The sequence below is a fragment of the Protopterus annectens genome, chromosome 7.part0 (genome assembly GCF_019279795.1).
Source record: "Protopterus annectens isolate FY-2018-M chromosome 7.part0, PAN1.0, whole genome shotgun sequence".
Classification (NCBI taxonomy): Eukaryota; Metazoa; Chordata; order Ceratodontiformes; family Protopteridae; genus Protopterus; species Protopterus annectens.
Window position 1 is genome coordinate 1,119,195,039 of NC_056739.1, and position 27,554 is coordinate 1,119,222,592.

The window sequence follows — 27,554 nt, forward strand, 5'->3', positions numbered from 1 at the left end:
GAACTATCGGACGTTTTTAAAATTACTTGGATTTGTGGGGGACTCTAAAGGATATAGCCTACTTCATGACATTCATGTTCAGAAAAATGCTTTGGGGGAGAGAAGAGAGAGGAGAAAGCTAACTGTAAGTAAAGAAAACATTTTATTTTCTTAATAGTACTGTATTTGTGGTGTATGTTTTTCTTTGCACGCTATTTTTAAGTGTAGTGGAGATTGTAAACAGGTGCTGCTGTTTTTCTTTTTCTCCCATCTTCTTTCTTTCTTGTAAAGTGTAGGCAATGCAGTGTAAAAAAAAAAGCCTATTTAAAAAGGCATGACAGAGTTCAAATGAATGTGCTTTTTCTCATTTTTGCATGGGAAGGACTTTAGTCTGATTAGTTTTCAGAGACAGCAAGTAAATAAAAAAGAATATTGAATATTATAAGGCTTTTTTCTAGCAAATGTGTGTATACATAGAAGCAATTTGCAGCTGGTCTTCATGTCTCCATGGAAACAATCTGATAAAGAGAAAAACGGGCTGGCTGGTTCTCATGGCTTTATGGAGACAATCTGATAAAGAGAAACTGGAGAGAGTGTGGTGGAAGGGGACTGGTTGAGGGAAAAGAAAAAAAGAGAAATTGGCTAGAACATAATGTTCTCTGAAAGCAATCTGAGGTTTTCCCAGCTGGGAGGGCTTTAAAGACAAAACAAAACCAATTAGACTTGAAAGTTTTCTCATTTTTTTTTTTTTAAGTGCAATGGGAATACTAATATAAACAGAAGCTTTTTTTTTTCTTTTTCTCCCCCTTCTTTCTTTTTCTTTGTTCAGTTTTAAGAAATGTAGGAACTGCAATATAAAAAGGGGGGAGAGGAAAAGTCTGGTTAAAGAGAATATGACAAAAGAAAAATCAGTGGGCTTTTTCCCATACTTGCATAGGGAAATGACTGGGTTAAGACACTTGGCGTTATCCAGTAACAAGTTTATTAGAAAACATGTAAATGAGAAAGAATATTGAATATTATAAGGCTCTTTTTCTGGTGAGCAAGGTACCCTTAGCAGTTTTATGTCTGGTTAGCATGTCACTAGAAGGCAATTTGATAAGGAGAAATGGCTTGGAGAAAGTGTTTACTAAAAGCATTTAAGTGTTTTCTCAGTTGGAATAGCTAGAAGATGGACAAAATCAAGTAACACTTACTAATAGCACAGGTTGTACCATGTGTGTCAGCATGACTAACCTTTCTTTTTGGTCAACTCTAGCCTGTTTGTATGGCTATCAACTTAGAAGTTTTGTTCTTATTAGGAAGCAAAAAGTATTTGAAGATGTACATAGTTTTGTGTGCTATTAAGTTAAGATGCTTTAGGTTTTGTGTTTTTTTTTTTTTCATTAATGTAAGATGTGGCATAGGCTCAAATGGATATGACAAGAAACAACTGTACGAAAGACCAACGTGCAAAACAGTATATGCATGCAACATAAAAGTTGGAGCTAGACATTTAACAAAAAAGCAGTTATACATAAAAGGTGGTAATAATAAGTATAATAAGAAAATGATGCTTTTGTAATGTCTCTCAGCCTAAATGATCTTACAGATAAATATAAAAAGAAAGAATGGTGAACTGTATTAAAAAATGTAGAGTGCAAATAGCTATGCTACAGGAGAGACACATGGAAAGAACTGAACATATGGATTTGATAAAGGTTTTCAGGATGGTTATTCAGCGGAATATCTGGGGCAAAGGAAAAGAGGAGTACTTGTATTAATTGCAAGAGGAGTTCCAATAGTGATAGAAGAGGAAGAAAGTTAATGGAAGATGTATAGTACTAAGGGGTTACTGGCAAGGGAGGAGGATTACACAGGCATGCATTTGCAACCTCCCTAAAACTGCCATAATGGAGCTTAAGAAAATTCTGGGGGAAGTAATCAGCTTTCAGCAAGGAATATTATTTATAGGTGGAGACTGGAATTTGGTTTGCAACAGTGAAGATGTGTCTTGGGGGGGGGGGGGGGTAGAAAGAAAATATAACAAAGTTAGGGTAAATTTTTGAAGAATTTTATGCAAGTGTTTGGCATGGAAGTTGTGAATTCAGTACTAGGAGTTCGGAGTGAATTTACATATTATTCTCCAAGGTACAAAAACTGGGGTAGGCTTAATTTATATTTCACAGGAGGATGTGCATTTAATTAAAGGTCTGAAATAGTTATTGGGTGTGTTTCAAGATCATGTACCAGTAATAACTAAAATAAAAATGCAAGGTAACGAAATAAAAATGAGATGGCACTTTCCCACCTATTGGCTGAAAAGAGAGGAATTGAAGGAATGAGTTTTGGAATTAATTCAGGAGCTACTAGCAAATATAAAAATTTCTTCTGAAAATATAGCTAGGGAGTGGGATAAAATTAAAGTGGAGTTTAAATCTAGGGTGTAAATAAAGGAAAGGGAGATATGGCTAAGAAGTAACAAGAATTATTTAGAGGGATTGACAAATGTTAAAGTATTGCAAAATAGGGAGAATCTTCATATCAAGAAAAGGAACAACTGCAGAATGCTAAACAGAAAATAAGGGATTACCTCAATATTATGCACAAGTTTAGGAAGATTGCTACTAAGCTGCTGTTTTTTGATGATAATTCTAGAGCACAAAAACTTTTAGCACAACAACTTAGGCAACAGAAAGTGGAAAGGGCTGTCACCAAGCTTAGGGAGCTTATAACACGGTAGATAACAAGAGATCCTGTAGAAGTATTAGAAATATTTTGAAAATGTTATGGTAGTTTGTATAAAGCAGATAAATATGGAAATCAAGAAAAGGTACAAATAGAAATGTTTATGGAAGAATTAAATATGCCAAGGTTTGAGGTAGATGAGGCTCAGTTACCAACAGGATAGGAAGAGATGAGACAAAAATGGCTATGTATAACCAATCTACAGGAAAGTTCCCCAGGAATAGATGGTGTTCCTGTGGAAGTTTGGAAGCTAGGAGGTTAAGCCTGGTAAAGATCTGGAAGGTTTTGTTTAACAGTATTTTAAGAGGAGAAGTACCAGCATCCTGGAAGAAGGTGGTGGTAACAGTAATACCTAAAGATGTTAAAGATCCATTGGATCCAGCTTCATACAGGCCCATTTTAAAGCTAAACTATGATTATAAAATGTTTGTCTGTAATGGCTAGAAGAATGGCAAAACTGATATCAAAATTGATAGATATGGATCAGTGTGGTTTTGTGGAGGGGAGGCAAACATTTGAGAATATTAACAGAACATTGATGATCCAGAGGGAAGCAGAATGTAAGAAAATATCATAGTTATTGGTGGGTCTTTCTGCAAAGAAAGCATTTGACAGAGTAGACTGGGACTTCATGAGCAGGCCAATAGAAGTATTTGCTTTCTCTTATACAAATATAAGGTTGATTAGGAGTATATATGAGGGGATCGGAGGTGAAAATTAAAGTGAATGGGGTCCTCTCTGATAACTTCTGCTTGAGTAGAGGAACCAGGCAGGGTTGTCCACTTCCCCTTTGTTGCATTATGTTTAGAACCATTGGCAAAGAAAATAAGAGACTCAGAAATTCAAGGCTATAATTTGTATGTAGTCAGGAAAAGCTGACTATTTGCAGATGGTATTATTTTATACATGACAAAATCAGAAAGGGACATTACTGTGTTGTGGAACATTTTAAGACAGTTTCATATCTTCTTGGGCTACAATATTAATGAAGCTAAAACAAAGGCAATAGTGGTAAGTTATGTACCCACACATGAATTGGTGCAACAATATCCATATTTATGGGGGCATGATAAAAATGAAGTATTTAGGAGTATGATTTAGAAATGACTCTGTTGTGGCAGCTAAAGGATATGTGAGAAGAGACTAAACAGAAGATGGTACAAAAATTGAGAAACTGAAAGCTTTGTTTTATGGATGTAGATACTAAGATAAAAGCAATTAAAATATTTTTAATACCTTTAGTTTTATACACAGGTCAGGAATATTTTTATCAACCAGAGGAGAAGCTCTGGATAGCAATTAAAATGAAAGGTTTTGTCTGGGAAGGGAAGACAGCAAGGGTCAAGTGGGATAAGCTGATTCTCCCAATAGGACAAGGCGAGCTAGGATTACCCAATTTGAGGGAGTATTTTAGAGTAACACAGTTAAGGCTCTTATACATAGCACAGACAGAAAACTTTAATGCAAAATGGAAAGGAATGATGATGATATGGGGGAAGCTCAGGAAATAAGGAGATATTGGGATTTTGGATGCAGACTCTCAAGGAGAACAACAAAAATCATGCAGAGTATTATGTTCATAAAATAACAGGGAGTATTCTAAGAACTAAGCCAGCACGAGAATGGAGAAAAGAGATTCTGCAAAAGGGATGACTGTGGTCAGGGATACAGGTAATAGGTGGCTGGAATTTATTGGAGAAAGCTGGCAAAGGAACCAAGGTATTGGGAGCAAATAACTAGAAAGGGAAAGGTAATAGAATGGGAAAAGGCCAAGAATTTATTTGGATTGCAGGTTAGAGATTGCCTATACTATCAAAGATTGATAGAGTATAGGCAAAGAGAAAGAAATAGGGGGTCCTAAATCAAAGACTAGCACTGGTAAAGTTTTTAATAGAATCTAGAACAGAAGCTGCCATTAAAAAAGGAATAATTAGTAGAGCGTATAAAATATTGCATAATAATTATAAGAATCAGTCAGAGGAGCTTATGAGTGGGAAGAGAGATTGGATAAGCAATTCCCAAAGGGGCAATGGGGGGGGGAATATATGTATATCTTCCAAATGTGCAACAAAGCCTAGAAGATTTTGGATCTTTGCCTGGAAGTGTTTACATAGGTATTTTTATACTCCAAATAGACTTCAAAGTATTTTTCTTCAAATGAATAGGAAATGTAAGAGATGCAACGGGTAAGAGAGGTGGCTGAGAACATATTTTTTTGGCAGTGTAATGAGCTGGCGAACTTTAGGCATTTCCCTGCAAACCCCTCTGTTGGAGATGCTGTGTTTGCAAATTAGGTTGACTGAGGAGATTTTTTTGAGCTATGATACAGGATCGGAATTCCATAGACATAGTAAAGCCTTGCTGAGTCTAATTATGGTGGCTGACAAAATAGCAATTACTAGAAAATGGAAATCAGAGTCTAGACTGACTTTGCTAGTAGTAGTAAATATAGTAGCAGAGATAAAACAATTGGAATTGGGATCTTTAGAAAAGGAATGGAGCAAACCACATAAAAAATGGGAATTGTGGGAACAGTATATGCAGAGAAGGAACAAGGTTTAAGAGGCAGGATTTCAATGAGCTATATAATGCTCAACTGACAATGACTGGATAGACTATAAGTGATGTATAATGTTCGCAGCTACAGTTGTTTCGAAAGTGTCTTATTTGTATGATGTTTGCAGCTAAAGTAGTGTCGATGTTTGTTTTTAAATTATATAAATAGTGCCCCCATAGGTTGGTACTAGACTATCGGCCTTAGGGCCTATACAAGCCTAGCCATAACAATTCCCTGGCTATTTCCTCCCACACTATTTACTTCCCTAGACCCATGTCTAGCAGGGCGACTGACATGATCCCCAGAGTAAATTTCCTTTCTCCCATCCAATCGTCAAGGTTCCTTTTGAAAAGGGCCATGGAGGTGCTGTGCTTGACATGAGTGTGGGGAGTCTCTGGGTCAGGAACCTATCCCTCCAGCATGTTTTGTTTATTGTGATGACAAGGTTTAGATCCCTGGAGCGTGTGGCTCTGAGGGATTGGGATTTCTTTAAGTGTAGCATGTCCAACAGCTCTTGGGATTTCTTTAAGTATAGCATGTCCAACAGCTCTGGGTTTGACATGGCCTTGTATGTTAAGCAGAGATTGCCTCTGAGTAGACGATATGTGACATGGTATAGCTGGAGTTTTAGGCGGTCAGCGTAGGGCATCAGCTTTAGGCCTGTGTTTCTTTTAGTGAGGTATTTCTTTGGCCCTTCCAGTTGTTGCAGATGTCTTGAGAGGTACATACCAAATGGGGTGTTTTATTCTATAATGGGTCTAATGAGAGATGAGTACAGTGGGACAATGACCTTCTTTTGTTCTGGATGAAAAGTCCTTAGTGATGAGGTGTGCCACATAGAAGGATTTCCTGACTGCTGTGGTGATGTCGTTATTGAAGGTGAGACCACTGTCCACCTGTGACCTTAAGTCTCTTATCACACTTTTGGTGTTTAGTGTACTGCCACCTATGTGGTAATTCATGGGTACATGTTTTTTCCCAAAGGGGATAACTGTACATTTCTTGACTTTGAGCTTGATCCCATGGCTCTGGCACCAAGCATCTGTTTCTGTAAGGCCCTTTTGTAAAGTATCCACATCACTTGGGGATTCAACAATGGCTCCCAGTTTGCACTCATCTGCAAACTTTGTTAGCCAGAGTCCCTTAGTGTTGACCTGTACTTAAGAGAAGTAGATGCCAAACAAGAGCGGTCCCAGAACTGAACCCTGAGGTACTCCACTTGTCTGGAGCTGGATTTGGAGTCCGCTACTTTTACAGTGTGGGTTCTGTCAGTAAGCCAGTTGGCAACCCATCGAGTGACATAGGGATTAATGCCCAGCTTAGTAAGTGTATCTATGATTCCAGAGTGGGAGATGGTGTCAAAGGCCTTGTCGAGGTCCAGATAGGCTGTGTGGACTGCCTTACCCTCATCCACGGCTCTGGAGACTGATTTGAAGAAGTCAATCAGGTTCAGGAGACAAGATTGGCCCTTCACAAACCCAAACTGGGTGGGGTCCAGTGTTTGAAGGTTGCCAATATATTTGTTTATAAGTTCCATGATAATGCATTCCATGGCCTTGCAGATCAGGCTCGTCAGACTGATGGGTCGGTAGTTCCTGGGATCCAAGGTGGATTCCCCCTTCTGGAGTGGGATAACTGTAGCTGTGTGCCACTCAGTGGGCACGAAGCCTGAGGTGAGGGTATGATTAAACATGACACTTAGGTGAGGTGCCAGTTCATTTTGTAGTTCATGTAGTACACAGCCCGGTATGTCATCTGGTCCCATGGATGCTGTATTCTTAGCTTTGGAGAGTGCGTTTTTTTACTTGTGGCCAAGTATTATCAGAATTTGGCAATCTTCCGGTATTGAGACTGGCCATTTAGGGGGTGAGAGGGGGGTGAAGTTGGCACTGAATCGATCTGCCAAGATATTGGCAATATCCTTGGGATCAGTATATTTAATGCCATTCTGTTGTAGCTCAGAGAAGATCTGAGCATTGCCATTTAGATTCTTGACATAGTTATAGAATGCCTTGTAGTTGTCTTTGGAATCTTTTGCAATTTTATTTTCGTAACTAGCTTTGGAGGATTTTACGAGGGAACTCAGCTTCTTACTGAGGCTGGTAAGGGAATTTTTTGCATCGTGGGATTTTCCACTTTTCTGCAACAGTTTCTTCCTTTTATTGTAAAGTTTTTTTTATGGCAGGGGACCACCAGATTGGCTTCCTTTTTTTGGAGGTGCCTTTTTTAGGCAAGACTCAAAAGTCAAACCCACCTCTGTAAATAGCACAATTAAAAAACTGAGGGTTATGCTACTCAACTCCAGGAGTTTAAATCTCAAAATGCACACACTCAAAGCATTCCTCAGTATGGAGAACGTCGACATCTGTGCAGTAACTGAAACCTGGTTCAAGGCTCCAGAGAGCACTCCAACACTACCGGGCTACAACTCATACCACATATTTCGGCCACAGAACGTGGACCGAAACACAAAAGGAGGGGGTATATCCATATTTATCAAGGATACCTGCACCTCCAGGTTAGTGGCGCAGCATGATACCTCTGAGATCATCCATGTACAACTAACATCAGGCATATCTGCAGTGCAAATTGTGGCCTGCTACAGATCACCCTCCATGACCCAGGACCACCACTCCACCTTTCTGGAGACACTGAAAAACATGAAGGTCCTACCAACACCCTGATTTCAGTTACCCTACCATTAACTGGGAAAGCTACTCGAGTACAAACTCCCAGGCCAAGCGCTTCTTGGAATTCATCAACTCACACGTCCTGGATCAGCTGGTAAACTCCCGTACCAGGGGTAAAAATGTATTGGACCTGGTCATCACCAACATGAGTGACAGAGGTCAACCCGTCACTGGTTAGATCAGACCATAAACTAATCACTCTGGATGTCTACACACCACGACCCCCAGCTAAGGAGAAACCACAATAAAACAACTTTTCTAAAGCAAACTTCACCTTACTTAAGACAGAGGCGGTAAGTTTCACAGCCCCCACGCTGAAGGATAACTCTGCCGAAGATGCAAAAACCTTAACAAATACACACTATGAGCACCTACAAGGATTCATGGTTCGTGCCATCCCTAGCAAAACCAAGACTCACTCCTCTAAGAGAAGGAAACCAGTCTGATGAACTCCTGCCATAAACAGGCTATACAATAGTAGGAGGAAACTAGTTCAGAAAAAAGCAAATCCCAAGAAGGAAAGACATCCCTGATCAGTATCAGTAAGAAACTAAGGGCCCTCATAAAATCATCCAAGGCTAACATCGAAAGAAAAATAGCCAAGGATTCAAAAGATAACCACAAAGCCTTCTTAACATAGTTAGAGGCAACTTGCAGATATGCACTGAACTAGTGCAAAATAACACAAGATATACTGAACCTACTGATATTGCCAACATCCTGACAGATAGATTCAGTGCAAACGTCACCCTCCTCTCACCCTCAAAAGGGCCCACAACAATACCGGAAAAGTGTTGTGTCCTGGAAATCACAGACGCACAGGTGAAAACAGCCCTTTCAAAAGCCAAAAACACAGCATCAATGGGACCAGATGGTGTCCCAGGCTGCGTCTTGCATGAACTACAGAACGAACTAACCCCCCACCTAAATACGCTGTTCAGCATCAGCCTCTCCACAGGCTACATGCTCATAGAATGGCGCACAGCAATGGTTATTCCACTCCACAAAGGAGGGGCCACAACTGACCCTGGTAACTATCGCCCCATAAGCCTGACTAGCCTGGTCTGCAAGGCTATGGAGAGCATCATCATGGAACTCATTAACAAAGACATTGGGAACCTCCAAACACTTGACCCGACCCAGTTTGGCTCTGTTAAGGGCAGATCATGCCTACTAAACCTGGTTGACTTCTTCGAGACGGTCACCAAGGCCATAGATGAGGGAAAGGTGGTTCACACAGCCTACCTTGACCTCGCCAAGGCTTTTGATGCTATTCCCCACTCGGGTATTACAGAAAAACTCACCAGCCTGAGCATAAACCCCTATGTCACGACATGGGTTGCCAACTGGCTTACAGGCAGAACGTGCACGGTAAGAATAACGGGCTCCAGGTCCGACTCTAAACCAGTCACAAGTGGTGTCCCGCAAGGCTCGGTCCTGGGACCCCTACTGTTCGGCATATACTTCTCAAACACAGGAGGACTATGCCTAACCAAGTTCGCCGATGACTGCAAACTGGGAGCCATAATTGACACTCCATCTGACATGGACATCCTCCAAAAGGGCCTTACTGAGACGGACATCTGGTGTCAAAGTCATGGCCTCAAGCTAAATGCCAACAAATGCATAGTCATCCTGTTTGAGAAAAACAAAACACCCACTAATTACCACATAGGTGGCAGCCCCCTTAATACAGAAGAGGTAATAAGAGGTCTGGGGATCCATGTAGATAGTAATCTCTCCTTTGACAATCATATTGCCAAAGTAGTTAGGAAATCCTTCTATGTGGCCCATCTAATTACTAAAGAGTATGCATCTAGAAATAAAGAGGTTATAGTGCCCCTCTACTCGTCACTCATCAGACCCACCATAGAGTACAATGCCCCATTTGGAATGTACCTCACAAGACACTTCCAACAGCTGGAAAGACCACAAAAGTACCTCACCAAGAGGATCACTGACCTCAAACATATGTCCTGTGCAGCCCGACTGAAAAAACTCCGGCTGTATTCAGTGGCATATCGCTTACTCAGAGGTGATCTCTGCCTGACTTACAAAGCCATGTCCAACTCAGAATTGATGGACATGCTCCACCTAAAGAAATCCAAGTCACTGCGAGCCACGCGCTCTAGTGAGCTAAACCTTGCCACAACAATAAATAGAACATGCTGGAGGGATAGATTCCTGTCACAGACACTCCCCATGCTTTGGAACAAAATTCCAAACTACATTAGGCAGAGCCTCTCACTAACACTCTTCAAGACAAACCTTGACGAGTGGATGGGTAACAGAAAATACACCTCTGGGATCACTTCATTGGCTCTGTTTGACAGAAGATCAGTTTATTAATCAATGGGGTGGCGAAAGCTGACACACTCTGGCTAGGCTTATAAATGCCCTGCGGCAGATAGCCTAGTACCTACCTATGAACCTAAATGTAGGATTGCCTATGCCAAACGTGATCATTTAATAAAGATGTTTATTGGGAAAAAAAAAGTAAGTAAGGGAAGAGGGGCCAGAGGTGCTGCTCATACTGTTTGTCTCAAGCAACCTTGGTTCTTCTACCTGCTAATGATATCCTGGGTAAAATCTCTCACATGTGTGACAAGGTGCTTCCCTTTTTCTTAGGACCATGGTATCCTGGGCAAGAAAGAACCAAAGACAGACTCCTGCTTTATCCAAGATATCTGCTTATGTCCCTCAGGACAGACATCCATACAGCCAGGAAAGGGAAATGGATTAAGATCTTAAAATTGAAAGGACATTGGGCCTTCTGTAACAACAGTCCCAAACTCATTAAAGAAATGTCACTGCTATCTGGAAACGTTACTTCCTGTAATCTCCTAGCTTTTATACTTTCCTCTGAGATCAAACATTAAATTACAGACAGAGAATTATTGATTGAACTTTCTTTTAAGATGGATATTTTCATTGTTACAGGTGGGTGTGTTTGTTACTTAATAAACTTGATATGTAGTTTTAAGACCCAACAACTCTCAAGTTTGAGCTGATGTGAAGAGAACAAAGGCTTCCAAATAACTTGCCACAAGTACGACAAATGAGAAGAGTGCACTGCCTTTTTGAAGCTGCATCTTTTTTAATCAAAAACAGAGTTGTAAAGGGAGGATGCAAGCTCTTAAACATTTTTTTCTGCTGAAGTACTATGATAGAATCAAATAATGACAGTCTCGATGTTTTGAACATTGTGTTCTTTTGATAAAGCGGGTCTGAATCTTTCTACAAGTGAGACATTAATTATAACTTTAAAATTCTGAAATCAATTTGCTTTCAGAATGTTTGACTGACGTGGTAATCATTTCTTTGCCATTATGTCATCTGCTTTGGAGTATGCACTCATTTGCAAGACCTTTCCTTAATAGTGTGTGTTCTCCTCTATTTATATTAAAATAGGAATAATGAAGGTAGCTGGTTAACGTGACATAAATGGGTTTATGAAAGATGATGCATAGTAGTAAGTCTTTTAACACAGCATGTGAAATACCCATTCTCAGCAGCTGCACTATAATCTCCAGAGATTGTTGATCAAGCTTGGCAAAAGCATTGTATAATAGTTATTCATACACCTACAATGCAGGAAGTAGTCTTTGTGAACTTTTCTGTTTAAGTAAATTGGAAAGTGTTAGGTTTTCTTTCCTGTAGCAGGTTTGAAATTCAAATCACCTTAATATGTGTAGGTAAACCTTTCTTGTGAAAGGTGTACTAAAGTGAAATGTTGGGAAGTAATTTCATCTTTGTCTTTACTGAATTGTATCTATATGACAAGCCCAGTGCCTTGATTTTGTAGCAGTAGTTTGAATTACAAAGTGCAGTGCTTACAGTATGAGGAGTAGTACATTACATTTCTTTGTGCCTTTTCAAGAAAATGTCATTTAAAAGGTACAGAAAATTTGCTGATAGTTGTTTTTGAAATTTTATTTTATTTATTTTTTATTTTACATTTGTTGACCGGGATAGTCCGACTGGATGCATGTCCATTTTCAGCAGAGGCCCAGGGAGAAAAGCTCCAAGGGTAAGCAGATACAGCATTACATATTACAAACAGACTATTTACAGAGATTACGTAAGTAAGCAAGTTCCACAGGTTACAGTTAATCCTGAGCGCAAGTCAGGATTAAATTAAATTACACAGTAAACTGGTTAACAGATTTTTACACATTGTAGAGAGAGTTAGCCAGGCTTGATACATTGACATAGCCATTTAAGTGACAAATGTTGTTTGAGTCTAGTTTTAAATTGATCTAAGGTGGAAAGTAAGGTAATATCAGCTGGAAGAGAGTTCCAGGATCTACTTACAGAGTTTGCAAAGAGAGAATTACTGGCTGTGTTATTAATTTTGCTAGTCTGAATTAGTAGTTTGTTAGAGGAACAAAGCAGTCTAGGATTGTTATAGGGGGTGATAATATTTTAAGTGCAGGAGTATTGTCCGGATAATAGAGGATTTTATAGGCCATAATCTGTTGGTTATACTGGATTAGGCTGGGTAGTTCAAGCCACCCAAGCTGATTTAGATTAATGCAATGATGTGTCCTAAAAGGCAGCCTAGTGGCAAACCTGGCAATGTGGTTGTAGCAAATTGAGAGTTTGTTAAGGACAGTCTTGTTTAAATTTAGAGTAGAGGGATGCATACAGAAGGTTTGAAAGAAGGTGAGAGCGAAGCTATGGCAGTTTTAGCTGGAGGGGTTAGGAAGGATTTTATTCTGTAAAAGTGACCCTAGTTTTTATTGATGGTTTCATAGTTTGCTAACATGTAGGTCAAATTTTAGATTGTCTATGATGACACCTAATAGTTTTGTAGAGGGATCAGGGGAGATTATTGTGCCATCATTTGATTTTATGGTAAAGGTGAAAGCGGTAGACCTACGTGTTGGTGAAAATAACAGCATTTTAGTTTTTTTGGGATTTAGGATCAGACTATGTTCAGAAAGCCAGTTTTCTATTGTATTAAAGGTGGTCTGGGTAGCTGACCATAACTCTACTGGAGATGTGGCTGAGCAAATCAGAGTAGTGTCATCAGCATATTGATACAGCTGACTTTGGGATGACAGTATAAAGGTCGTTAATGAAGATGGAGAACAGCAAGGGCCCTAGTATAGAGCCTCCTTTGTGAAGTGGGATTACATAGGATAATTACAAATTGTAGCTTCAGCAAGATTTGACTGTAACACACTATTCCGGTTCAAGATCTACCTCATCCAGGGTGCGTTGAAAGTCCAAACAGGAAGTCCCACATTCAGACTAAGTACCTTTACAGCTGGATACCATATGAATGTGTACTTGGCCCTCTTTTCCTTATTTACAAGTATATGTATATATAACGGTCCCATCTCTGTATAACAACACTGTATGTGCAATTGCACATAGGTCATGTCATACAACTGTGCATTTTGCCAAATGACTACAGGTGAGATTCAGCAAATTAACACTATCGCGAAAAAAACAGTCACACTGCTTTTAGAACAACCAAAAAGGTTAAAATAAGGCAGGTACTTAACACTAGTTAACTCGTCCTTACCTACTTTTCCCGTAACTTCTACAGCTTCCTAACCAAAATTAATTCAAACGGGAAATTAAATTTACTTTTTTTTAATTGGATATTTTTTTAAGGGTTTGAACAATCTTGAAATTGGTTTTAAAACCAACAACTCCCAAATTACTGTTTGAAAAAAACAAAACCCCAAAAAAATTCCACAGTACGCCCCAAAAGAAGAGGTAGTTTGAGCTGCATCTTTTAATAAACTTGAAAAATGCAAGTTTAAAATTTTTTTGTGGACTATATAATCAAATAATGCATCTGAAATTTTAAAAGGTTTTTGATAAGCTCTAACTTCACAATGAGACAATTATACTTTAAATTTGAATCAAAGCTTTTAAAGTGGGGACCAAAATTTTTTTCCCCAAAATCACTGCCTTTAAAAATGCCTCAGCAAAAACCTTTTTTTAATTTGTGGGTTTCCTTTTTTTTAAAAGGTAAAAATTTTCCTTTAAATTACAAAAGGGATGAAAATAGAAAAGAGGAAGTCTTTTAAAACATGTGACCCTTTAGCACTCACAAATCAAATTTGGGCAAGCTTTGGAAAAAATTTTTAAAAAATTTTTTTTAAAACCTCCCCTGCGGAAAAATTAAAATTTTCGTTTAATAAATTTAAGAATTTTTTCCGAGGGTTTGGGGAAAAAATCACCTTATATTATTCCTTTTGGGAAAGGGGTTTTTAAATAAAAGGGGAGAATTTTACTTTGGCTTTTTGGTTTATTTTAAAAGCCCGGCCCCGTGCCTTAGTACCCCCTTTTTAAACCAAATGTAGGTTCCTATGAAGTATATTTAATGTGTTTTTAAAAAAGTAATTTTTAAAAGGCAGAAATTTTCTATAGTTTTTTAAAATTTTTTTTATTTCATTGTTACCGGGAAAATCCACTGGAGTGTCCTTTTCAGGAAGGCCCGGGAAAAAGCCCCAAAGGGGGCAGATCCGCTTTATTCAAAAACTTTTAAGGTTCGAAGAAGCAATTCCATTAGGGAAAGAAATTTGGAATTAAGGGTTAAATTAAAAACATTCTTTTAACAATTTTCAAATTTAAGAATTAGCCACTTGGGAAAAATTACTTCCTTTAATTCAAATTTTTTTCTAGTTTAAATTAAATTTAAAGGGGGAAATTAATTTTATGCTAAAAATTGGATTATTTTTTGTTTCAAAAAAAGGTTGGTTGTTATTAATTTTGTAGTTAAAAAATTTTAAGGTTTAAAGGGGGGAAGGGGAAGGGGTTAAATATTTTAAAATGCAGGGGAGGGGGTAATGGTTTTAAGGCCTAAACTTTTTAACGGTTTTTGGGGGGGGAAGCCCCAAAACTTTTAAATTTTTCCTAAAGGCAGAAAAACAAATGGCAATTGGTTTTGAAATTGGTTTTTTTAAAAGGCAATCTTTTTAAATTTAGAAAATATAAAATTCTGAAATCAATTTGCTTTCAGAATGTTTGACTGACGTGGTAATCATTTCTTTGCCATTATGTCATCTGCTTTGGAGTATGCACTCATTTGCAAGACCTTTCCTTAATAGTGTGTGTTCTCCTGTATTTATATTAAAATAGGAATAATGAAGGTAGCTGGTTAACGTGACATAAATGGGTTTATGAAAGATGATGCATAGTAGTAAGTCTTTTAACACAGCATGTGAAATACCCATTCTCAGCAGCTGCACTATAATCTCCAGAGATTGTTGATCAAGCTTGGCAAAAGCATTGTATAATAGTTATTCATACACCTACAATGCAGGAAGTAGTCTTTTGTGAACTTTTCTGTTTAAGTAAATTGGAAAGTGTTAGGTTTTCTTTCCTGTAGCAGGTTTGAAATTCAAATCACCTTAATATATGTAGGTAAACCTTTCTTGTGAAAGGTGTACTAAAGTGAAATGTTGGGAAGTAATTTCATCTTTGTCTTTACTGAATTGTATCTATATGACAAGCCCAGTGCCTTGATTTTGTAGCAGTAGTTTGAATTACAAAGTGCAGTGCTTACAGTATGAGGAGTAGTACATTAATTTCTGTGTGCCTTTTCAAGAAAATGTCATTTAAAAGGTACAGAAAATTTGCTGATAGTTGTTTTTGAAATTTTATTTTATTTATTTTTTATTTTACATTTGTTGACCGGGATAGTCCGACTGGATGCATGTCCATTTTCAGCAGAGGCCCAGGGAGAAAAGCTCCAAGGGTAAGCAGATACAGCATTACATATTACAAACAGACTATTTACAGAGATTACGTAAGTAAGCAAGTTCCACAGGTTACAGTTAATCCTGAGCGCAAGTCAGGATTAAATTAAATTACACAGTAAACTGGTTAACAGATTTTTACACATTGTAGAGAGAGTTAGCCAGGCTTGATACATTGACATAGCCATTTAAGTGACAAATGTTGTTTGAGTCTAGTTTTAAATTGATCTAAGGTGGAAAGTAAGGTAATATCAGCTGGAAGAGAGTTCCAGGATCTACTTACAGAGTTTGCAAAGAGAGAATTACTGGCTGTGTTATTAATTTTGCTAGTCTGAATTAGTAGTTTGTTAGAGGATCGAAGGGGTCTAGGATTGTTATAGGGGGTGATAATATTTTTAAGTGCAGGAGTATTGTCCGGATAATAGAGGATTTTATAGGCCATAATCTGTTGGTTATACTGGATTAGGCTGGGTAGTTCAAGCCACCCAAGCTGATTTAGATTGATGCAATGATGTGTCCTAAAAGGCAGCCCAGTGGCAAACCTGGCAATGTGGTTGTAGCAAATTGAGAGTTTGTTAAGGACAGTCTTGTTTAAATTCGAGAGTAGAGGGGATGCATACAGAAGGTTTGAAAGAAGGTGAGAGCGAGCTATGGCAGTTTTAGCTGGAGGGGTTAGGAAGGATTTTATTCTGTAAAGTGACCCTAGTTTTTTATTGATGGTTTCGATAGTTTGGTTAACATGTAGGTCAAATTTTAGATTGTCTATGATGACACCTAATAGTTTTGTAGAGGGATCAGGGGAGATTATTGTGCCATCATTTGATTTTATGGTTAAGGTGAAAGCGGTAGACCTACGTGTTGGTGAAAATAACAGCATTTTAGTTTTTTTGGGATTTAGGATCAGACTATGTTCAGAAAGCCAGTTTTCTATTGTATTAAAGGTGGTCTGGGTAGCTGACCATAACTCTACTGGAGATGTGGCTGAGCAAATCAGAGTAGAGTCATCAGCATATTGGATACAGCTGACTTTTGGGATGACAGTATAAAGGTCGTTAATGAAGATGGAGAACAGCAAGGGCCCTAGTATAGAGCCTCCTTTGTGAAGTGGGATTACATAGGATAATTACAAATTGTAGCTTCAGCAAGATTTGACTGTAACACACTATTCCGGTTCAAGATCTACCTGATCCAGGGTGTGTTGAAAGTCCAAACAGGAAGTCCCACATTCAGACTAAGCACCTTTACAGCTGGATACCATATGAATGTGTACTTGGCCCTCTTTTCCTTATTTACAAATATATGTATATATAACGGTCCCATCTCTGTATAACAACACTGTATGTGCAATTGCACATAGGTCATGTCATACAACTGTGCATTTTGCAAAATGACTACAGGTGAGATTCAGCAAATTAACACTATCGCAAAAACAGTCACACTGCTTTTTAGAACAACCAAAAGGTAACCAGCAGTAATTACTAGATGTTATTCGTATTTCACTGTTGCAGTCATTACATTTGGGTAATCTGCTGGCAGGTTGCCCTCAGTCGGCCTGATTAACAAGTCTTTAGTCCTGCATCAGTTGCTGTCCCTTCTTCCATGATGTAAGGTCATCATGGGTATAAAACATGCCTCTGACGCCATTACATCAGTCTTTCTTGCCATGCGGTGCCAGAAGCAGAAGCAGTTCTCAAGTGCCGGTCGGCTGACTCCTGAAATTTTAGTTTTCGAGTTTCAGAACCAAAGTCTTCAACTTAAAGCTAAGTACCCCGTTGGGGAAACTTTTCTTGCTCCTTACCAATGTCAGTAAAAGTTAATAATTGCATTACTTGTGGAAAGCAAATACCTCACAAAGATTTTCATTCGTACTGTATTCCTTGTCTAGGCCTTGACCACGATGTACCTTGCTTGCTGTCGGTTTTGTGCTTTATTTAATCAGCACACTATCCATCGTCTGTGCATTTTTGCCTATAAATATTTTGTTTCATGTTTTAATTATCCGGAAATGTCATTGGTTAGCCATCCAACTACCAGGATTCTGAAAAAACGCAAAGGTAAAGACAGAGATAGGCCACCGAGGTCCAAAACTGCCGACGACGCTTCTCCTAAGCCAGTCGCCAGTTCACCAGTACTCAGTGAGGCACTTCCGCAGCCCCTGATACCCGCTACTTCTGATTCGCAGGCCTTTACTGAGACCCATTCGGAGTCCGGTATGCTGCGAGAGGCTTCACCTATTGAACCCACGGATGTCTCTACCTTGGATGGGTCCGGAGCCGCTGTGCAGGCACTGGCTTCTGAGGGTGTATTTAGGCCTACAGACTTGCATATTAAATCAACTCCACCTTCATTACTAAAGCCTAAATCTTGATCTATGTCTAAAAAAACAACGCTGAGGCCACATGTTCAGGCCCCTATGCCTAAAAAACAAATGATCAAATTGGCTGAAGATCTAATTACTCTAATCAGGGGTAGTCAAACCCCACCCCCTCTAAGAGGCCTAGTGCTGAGCTTGATTATGAATCTCCTGATCAGGTTTCTGTTTCTTCTGACTCTTCTAATGACCTGGATTTATCCATACCAACCTACTTATGAGGATTCTGATGCAGAGGATTCCATTCCCTCTGCTTCCCCTCCTGAGGATTTTTCTTTTGGGGAAGCTTTACATACCTTAAGGGAGCATTTCCGCTGGGAAAGTCAGGAATTTTCTTTTTCAAAAAAGAGGCTTAAGGATTTCCTTCTTCTACCTCAACATAGGCCCTTGGCTATACCTCCTGTACTAGACATTGTTGTTGATGTGTTTTCAGAATCCAGTATGGCCCCTGATTCCCTGCCTGTCTGGCTCCTAGTAAACCTGACAGATGCTACAGGGTACCTAAGTCCCTTTTCAAAAATCCTGTTGCAGATCCAGAAACCATTTCTCAGGGGCCCAAAGGCATTAAGGCTTCTACTGCTAAAAATCCAACCCCTTCTGATAGAGACTCCAGGGTGCTGGATAGATGGGGTAAGAAGGTTTATACTTCTGCAGTCTTGGCAATCAGAGCTTTAAACTGCCAATTTCATTTGTTAAAATATCAACAGCATATTATTGGACTGCTTAAACAGAAAATGATGTTGATTCCTGACTGTGTGGAAAATAAATATTTACAGGATTTATTGCATTCTGCTGAACAAGTTGGAAAACATACTTCGCAATGTGGTTTTGATTCTTTAGAGGCCTCCTGCAGGGCTGCTGTTACTGGGTCTGTGCTTAGAAGGCATGCTTGGCTTAAGGAGCAAACTTTGCCTGATCATGTTAAAGCAAAATTGTTGGATGCTCCTGTAAATCAGGACTGTCTGTTTGGCGATAAGGCTGAAGAAGTTCTAAAAAAAAAATGGAAGACAAAGCTAAATCTATGCAAACTGTTGAAGATTTCTTACAAGTGCAACCTCCAAGATTTAGTAGGCACTGGCCTACTAAGAATTGGTCTTTTCCAGCTCCTTCCAGATCCTCTCAAGCCAAACCCAAACGCACCAAAAGCACCAGGTTTCAGTCCCAGGGGACTCTCAGAACTAAGCAATGGAGGGCCTCCACTTCCAAATCTGGAAATAACAAGATACCCCCCTATGGTAAACAGTCTCAATTACTTCCTTTTAAAATTACCCAAGCACTTACCTTTTAGCTGCCCCTTTGGGGAGAAAGATTGCTCTTCAGGCAAAGGACTGGGAACTCGTAACTCAGGACAAATGGGTTTTAAATATAGTGTCCCAGGGATACAGATTTCATTTCCACACGTTGCCAACACCAAACGGGTGATCAGACCTGCCCCCAAATCAGTGGGCAGAGGCTCAAAAACAAGTACTTTCCCTCTTACACATGGGGGCTATTCAACCAGTACCAGAAGAGGAAAAGGGACAAGGTTTCTATTCCAGGCTTTTTCTGGTACCCAGAAAAGACAAATCATGGTGTCCAATTCTGAACCTGTCTACTCTAAACACCTTTCTGGACATTCCAAAATTCAAGATGCTGACTCTTCACCAGTTACTTCCTATGTTAGGCAAAGATGCCTGGTTGGCAACACTAGATTTAAAAGAAGCTTACCTGCATATCCCAATCAGGGACTCTTGCAGAAGATACCTATGTTTCAAAGCAGGCTACTTGCATTATCAGTTCTCTGCACTGCCCTTTGGCTTGACTACTATGCCCAGGGTATTCACAAAGTACCTGGCTCCAGTTATTGCATTTTGCAGGCAAAGAAATATTCAAATATATCCATACCTGGACGATTGTCTAATTCAGGCAGAAAACCAGGGCATACTTCTAAATCATCTGGCGTTTGTAAAAAGGGTTCTAACTTGTCTGGGGTACACCATAAATGAAAATAAATCACAATTGGTAATCTCCCAACAGATTACATTCCTGGGTGCAAGCTTGAATACAACTGCCCAGATGGCATTCCTTACGCCAGAGAAGCAAATTCATTTGGTAACTTACCTCAAACAAGTGGCCACAAAAGCCCTACTATCTGCAAGACAAATACTGCAAGCCTTGGGGTTCATGGCCTCCTGCATTCTTCTAATTCCATATGCAAGACTGCATATGAGGAAACTACAGTGGTACTTAAAAAGTCTATGGAGTCAACATTGTCACAGCCTGGAAACAATGATTCCTATCATACCTTGCCTACGCCTGGAATTTCTATGGTGGGCAGAGGCCTGCCACCAAAACAAGGGACTGCCATTCACACTACCCCCTGCTGCCCAAACCCTAACTACAGATGCATCAGACTATGCATGGGGGGGCTCACCTGGCAGGGAAGTGCATTCAGGGCAAATGGAACCCAAATCAAATGCATCTACATATCAATCAAAAAGAAATGTTAGCTGTACAGAAAGGTCTGACAGCCTTCAAGGGCTACATTCTTCCAGGACTACTAATGGTAAAGATCGGGACAACACCACGGTTATGTGGTACATAAACAAGCAGAGGGGTACACATTCTTAGCATTTGCTGCAGGGGCAGAGGGGAAGGCTATTTCAAAACAAACCATTTCTAAATGGATAAGTCATTCCATTCATTTCTGCTATAAGCACCATGGATAACCTATCCCCCAGGGTATCAGATCTCACTCCACCAGGGCTGCATCTACTTTTACAGCCTTTCTCAGAGGTGTTCCTACCAGGGATATCCCAGAAGCTGCTACCTGGAGTTCTGTACATATTTTCACCAAGCATTATCATTTACCAATTTTCTCTAAATCCAGAGCTGGCTTTGTCACTGCTGTCTTGGAGAGCCTTATAGCTGGTCCTAATGCTGTATAAACTCCTCCTCCCAACCATAGCTTTGGGAATCTACCCAAATGTAATGACTGACAATGAAACACGAAGAACATAGTACAGTTGTGTATACTTACCATAAATGTAGATCTTCGAGTGTATTCACGGTTGCAGTCCTGGTTACCCTCCCTCCAGCTCCCTAATTTTCTCTGGCTATACCTCTACTTTCTTTTACTATGCTTAAAAGCCTTTTTGGTGTATTTGCTTTTGGTTGTAGGTATATTTTTGTGTTTTTAATTTTATTTGCTCCCCATTAGGGGGGCACCTGACATCTGGGGCAAGAAAAACTGATGTAATGGCATCGGATGCATGTTTTATACCCCTGACGACCTGACGTCATGGAAGAAGGGACAGCAACTGACGCAGGACCCAAGACTTTGTTAATCAGGCCGACTGAGGGCAACCTGCCAACCGATTACCCAAATGTAATGACTGCAAGAAGTGAATACACTCTAACATCTACATTTATGGTAAGTGTACACAACTGTACTTTACCTCTGCCTTTGATAGTAACAGAATTGTGCAAGTTGAACAATTTAATTATTTAGGACTGCTGCTTTGCCTGTGTTTATGTTTTAAAATCCATTCAGAATATAGAATTAACAAGGTTACAACCCACTTAAAAGCTTATTACTTTTTCCCAACAATCTGTCCCCACAGTCTGAGAGAGCTGTAGCAGTAAACTTATTATTTTAGACAGTGCACAGATTATTAAGCCTAAATCAAATAGAATATGGAGGCACAGCAGCCTAGCCTCCAGGCTGCAACAGTACTGTACTTTTCTCCTTAAAAACAACCGGTTACCTATCCCTGCCTGTGCATCTTACTGGGCCTTCCTATCCTCATGTTGGATAGCAACTACTGTCTGTCACTTGCCAATAAGCTAGAGATTGCATTGTCCCTTAATTACCTGCTGGCTGACTCAGTCATTTAACCTAAAAAAACAACATTTTGCCTTACTATAGATGAAAATATTTTTAGCAGAATTTCTTCTGCTAATTAGAACCCTCTGCTTTTCTGAGAACCGTAAGGAAACAATATTCTTGTTTAGAGCCAGTCTTAAATTACCTCTTAATACACCTGCATGTGTAACTGCTTTTTGATAGTAAGTAAAGACCAGCTCCATGTGTGACAAATAACTAATTCAGCTATTAGAAATTTTATTCTGCTAATCTGCATCCTGCCATTGACAAAACAGCTTCTGTAAATATAAACATGTAAATATGTAAGCGTTATGGAATATAATAACCTGTCTTCCATTCCTGTAATATTTGTACATGAATATATTAGGCAGTAAAAACAAACTCTGGTGCTATCTTCTGCAAATGTTAATATTGTTTTATTTTGAATTTTGTTATTCTGTGCATAGCATGATATGAAGGTATCAGCTCAACATTACTGTTATCTTCCTCATTTATGACTTGAAAATGACAGTTGGTGTTGTGTTAACGTGCAAGTCCTGCCTTTAAAAATTGCAACTTCTGCATTTGTGCCCATGTCACAGCTGAAAATGGTCTCTTGACCCTCCCACTATCGTGGTTAATAAATATGTACATAAAAAGAGTATTTCACCTTAAATTTTTAGAAACGTTGTAACGTAACCCTTAAGCTATATTATGAAGTCCACTCTGTCCAAATTAATAGTTGAGTGACTGACCTAACATGTATCGTTTCTAATGGCAGTTGACAATTCACAATATATTTTGTATTACTGAAGCAGGCACTCCCCCTACCTATAACTACCAGAAGTTTGAAATTTTCATCTGTCAGCAAATAATGCTCTGTCTGATACAGGGTAATTTCTTAAGAATTTTGCTAAACAAAAATCCCTTCATTTTATGTTTAGCTGTTTAAGGGCATATTTCTTAGATTTATTTGTATTAAAGCCAACAGTACAATGTTTGAGCAGAGAGCACTGCATTTATTTGCTAAGAATCGTGCGTCATCATCGTACACCTAAAAGAGTTCGATAGTTTTTCCAGACTTTATCATTATTCAAAGTTTATCTTGTAGCTGCACCGTAGTTGTCAATTCATTTATTCTGTTACATGATATTGTGCTGCATTTTGTTATTTGTCGTTTGTGACTGTATTTTACTTTTACTAAAATTGTATGAGTTGTATTACTTTAAAGAGTGAAGCATATCTCCATTTCTGCACAACTTTAGTCATAGTATGGCTGGACATTGGTGGCAAGATTAACAATCTTTGAGATAATTTATTCTAATAACTTTTTCCTTGTGTTTTGCAGGTGTGGTAGAGCTAAGGCCAGCTTTAGATTTGTTATGCTCAGCAGTTAAAGAAAAGCATTTAGAAGCCCAAAGCAAGCAGTTTGCAGAGCAGCTCCTCACTCTTTTGTTAGCTTTTCTGCATAAGCAAATCCAAGAGATTCTCACTCACAACCAAGGTACATTTTTAGATTGTTCTAAACAGCTTTGCCAAAATGTACAATATTTATTCACAGTTGAAATATACATGGGTTGTACTCCAAAACATTATTTACGTTTTCAGTTTGGAATTTGTTTTATGAATTGCTTTGCTGAAGGATGTATCAGTACACTGCTGTAAATTCCATGGAGCAAAAGTTAAAAAGTCCTGCTTCTGATATATTCTTGAAGTCAAATTATCATAATTCCTCAGACAGTCTTGTAAAGGAAACAGCTTTATATTGATTTGAGAGAGGATCTGTAGCAAGCAAAAATTATAGAGGTGTTTTCTCTCAGCACACTTCTACTCCCTGGTACCTGCATCAGTGGGGGGAAGCCCAGGAACCCACCTCAGCAATTGTGAGGTGCATAAAGGATGGTCCTGGCTTTATCATTTCTTTTTTGTTGATGATCTGTTCATTGCCTCCTTCTGAGGACAAGATATTTAGCTTTTAAAATGTTATGCCTCCGATCTTTTTTTTTTTTTTTTTTTTTTTTACGAATTGCTAGATTTTCAGCACTGGCTTTATTCCTCCTCATCTTCCATACCCTCTTTTTAAGGCTAACCTGTGAATTCCTACCCACCCTGCCTGCCTTCAGCTCAGTAGTCTGAGACAGTGCCATCAGACATTGAGGATTATATTACAGTGAGGCATGTGCTGAAAGTGAAATCTAAGTTTATAGACATTTCATGTTTAACAAATAGTTTTGCTCTGTAAACATTTAAAGGAGTTGAAATCCATTCACTGGGAATGACTTAGAGAACTATTCGTACAGAAAGGGAAAGCACGTATGCTGGGAAAGTAAGTTGGTCTCCTTAGAACATTCTAATCCATGTGCATATGCCTTGTCAGTTAGATATTGTAACACTGCGAATGAGGCTATGAAAACTGCTTGGATTCATCTCTCTTCACCAGTACTTGCTTTATAAAGCTGCTTTAAGACAGCTTTTTACTCTTATAAGTACTTGCTTGAAGATTCATCCCATATTTGAACATAATCACTTGCCTGACTACTAGTTCAGGGTTTTGTGCCATGTTTCGAGTTCAGTCCTTTTGATAGTCTGTTAAGTCTCTCTCACCTGGCTTCCTTCATGTGTCTACTTTTGGTGTACTCTGAGCCTGCCGTTGTTCCCTGTTTTTTGTTATTTTCAGCAGTCAGTCCTGGTGGAGTGTAACACTTTTTTACTTAATGTGGTAAAGTATAAGTGGATCAGGAAGCCATTTGTTATATCCTGCTTTGTTGGTTATTGAACTACCAGAGTAGGAAGAGTTTGTTTCTTGCTGTTTTTTTTTTTTTTCATTTACATACATTGTATATTTTGTGTGTGTTCTTTCTTTATAAGAACTGTCACTCAGTCCAGTATAACATCAATTCCTGTCTTCCCTTAAACCTCATTCCTCTTCTTGAACATTGTTTTCATGTACCGTTACCAGAAATTCCACTTATTTCTATGTACTTTGCTCTTTCCTTTCAGTCCTTCAAATACAGTTAGTTTAGATTTTGATTTCCATGTTCTTGTCATTTCATTTTTGGCAGTGAACAGAATTAAACTTAATAAGGATTTACTATGTCTGGCTATTCAGATCCCGCTTCCCACCTCAAAAGAATTATATTGTTAGTTACAGCCATTTGCTCCCGCAATTTTTTTGATGGAGTACTCTGTAGGGAATTTTTAAAACCTGCCAACTCATTACACTCCCAAAAAAACGTGTTCTCAGTTACCTGTTTCTTCCCTATCACACCTACAACATTGCTGTCTACCTGATTAAACATTATTTGAGGTCTGCTTGAGGTATGCAAATATCTCTGCAAGCACTTCCAAGCAAAAATCCTAAACCTTCTAGACTTTGTTGCATAATTTAAAGCCAGACATATGCCCTCCCATTATTCTCCTGTAATTTGCTTTTCCAGTCTCTCTTCCCAATCTTTTGTAACTTCCTCTGAATGATTCTTATAGTTATCATGCAATATTCTGCATTCTCCCACTAATTGTTTATTTTTTTTAATAGGAGCTTCAGTACGTTTGTCTAAAAATTCTACCAGTGCAGTGCTTTCACTTAGGACTCCTCTTTGCCTGTACTCTGATATCAATCCTTGTAGAGAAGCCAGTCTCTAACCTGACTTCTTCTTGGCCTAACCCCACTCTATTACCTTTCCCTCTGTAGTACTTTGCTCTCTGTACCTTAGTTCCTTTGTTAGTTTTCTCCAGTAAATTCCAAACCCATCTTGCCTATTTTATGTACCCTTATTTGCAGTCATCCCTTTTGGCAAAATCTCCTTTTATCCATTCCCATGCTGTTTTCTACAGCTTTATTTGTATTTATTAATTTGCAGTTTGTTAACTGGGAAAGTCCATTGGGCCAAAAATGAGCCCATTTTCAATGGAGGCCTTGGGAGAAAAGCTCCATATACAAATATTACAAAGCTAATATCAACAAAGTTAACAAGTACAATACAATTTTCAAAACCTACTAAAACACTAACATATAAGACAGAATAATAACATTTGAGCAAGGTGTTGTAACAAAGCATTGAATGAAATTAAAAGACAAGTATTATGGACTTTTATGAATGTAATATTCTGTATGGTTGTTTTTATCCTCTATAAGGATATGCATCCCACTCTCTGTATTTCTTGGACTCCCCCCTGCTTCATTATCATCCTTTTCTACTTTGAATTATAACCTTCTGCTTGCATTATGTATTTCAGCCTAAATCTTGTAGCTATAAAAAAAAATTTTCGATTCAGGTAATCCTAAATCATCCTGTCCTGTTGGGAGAATCGACTTATCACACTTAATTTTCTTGCCCTTTTCCCCCTCCCAGAAAAAATTCTTCAACTCTTTATTAACCATAGTCCCTCAATTCTCCATTGTTTGATAAAAAATATGTCTGACCTGTATTTAAAACTAAAAGGACTAAAAATATTTTCACTACTTGTATCTATCAGCACCCATAAACAAGAGCTTCCAGTTTCTCAGTTTTTGTATTAATTTTTGTTTAGTCTCTTCCCAGATGTTCTTAGCTGCCGTAACAGAAAACCTTTTAATCCATACTCCTAAATACTTCATCTTATGTCTTCATAAACATAGGTGTTTCTGAGCCAGTTAGTATGTTGGTGCATAGCTTTTGTTTTATCATCATTAATGTTGTATACCAAAAAGATATGAATCTGTCTCAGAATGTTTCACAGCACTGAGATGTGTTTTCAGGATTTACAAAGTACAAAATTATATCATACACAAATAAAGCAAACTTTTCTTGATTACCATACCAGTTATATCTTTCCATTTCTGAGTCCATAATTTTCTTTGACAGTGCCTTTAAATGTGAAGTAAAAAATGGGGAAAGAGGACACCCCTGCCTAGTTCTGCTTTTTAAACACAAAGTGGGAAGGTTCATCTTCAATAAGTTAATTATTGCCCTCTGATCCTTCATATATCCTCTTAATTAACCTGATTTACTGTATCAAGGGATACAAATGCTTCCATTGTTGTGCTCCTAAAATCCCAGCTTACTCTATCAAATGTTTTGTCTGCATCAAGACTTACCAAGATCAACAGTGCTCTTCTTGCTTTCTGTTTCTTTCTGGATCATCATTATTCTGTTAATGTTTCCCTCCCTTCTACAAAACCCCATTGATCCATATCTGTCTGTTTTGGTCACACCTTTGACATTCTTTTAACTAATATAGGCATAAGCAGTTCATAATTATGGTTTAAAATTGAAATACTTCTATTAAAAGCTGGCTCTGATGTTTGTTTTACCCTTTTTGTGTACTAGAGCCATCATAGTTTTCTTCCATCATGCTTTTGTTTGCCTTCCTTGTAATGTGATGTTAAAATCTTGCAGATCTTTACCACTTTATTCCCTCTTAACTTTCAGACTTCCACAGGAATACCATTAGTTCCTGGAGGCTTCCCTACAGATTGGTTATACATTACCATTCTTATCTCATCTTCTGTCTTAACTGTTATTTGTTAATCCCTGTTTTCCCTAACCTTGGCATAATTATGTCTTCCATAAATATTTTCATTTGTGCAGTTTGTTTCATAACATTTCCAAAAAGTTCTTTAATTTCTCTAAGATCAATGGTTATTTTCATTGTTATAGGTTCCCTAAGTTTGGCAACAACTATT

The 27,554-nt window shown here is 38.6% G+C and overlaps 1 protein-coding gene across 1 annotated transcript in view; it reads left to right on the forward strand.

The window, feature by feature from the left end:
* The window catches only part of SPG11 (SPG11 vesicle trafficking associated, spatacsin), a 2,547,571-nt gene that overhangs the window by 688,339 nt on the left and 1,831,678 nt on the right, over positions 1–27,554 (forward strand). Inside the window, exon 9 of the mRNA XM_044077700.1 lies at positions 23,238–23,393. Within this exon, the coding sequence (XP_043933635.1) occupies positions 23,238–23,393 (156 nt within the window). The remainder of the gene's footprint in view (positions 1–23,237; positions 23,394–27,554) is intronic.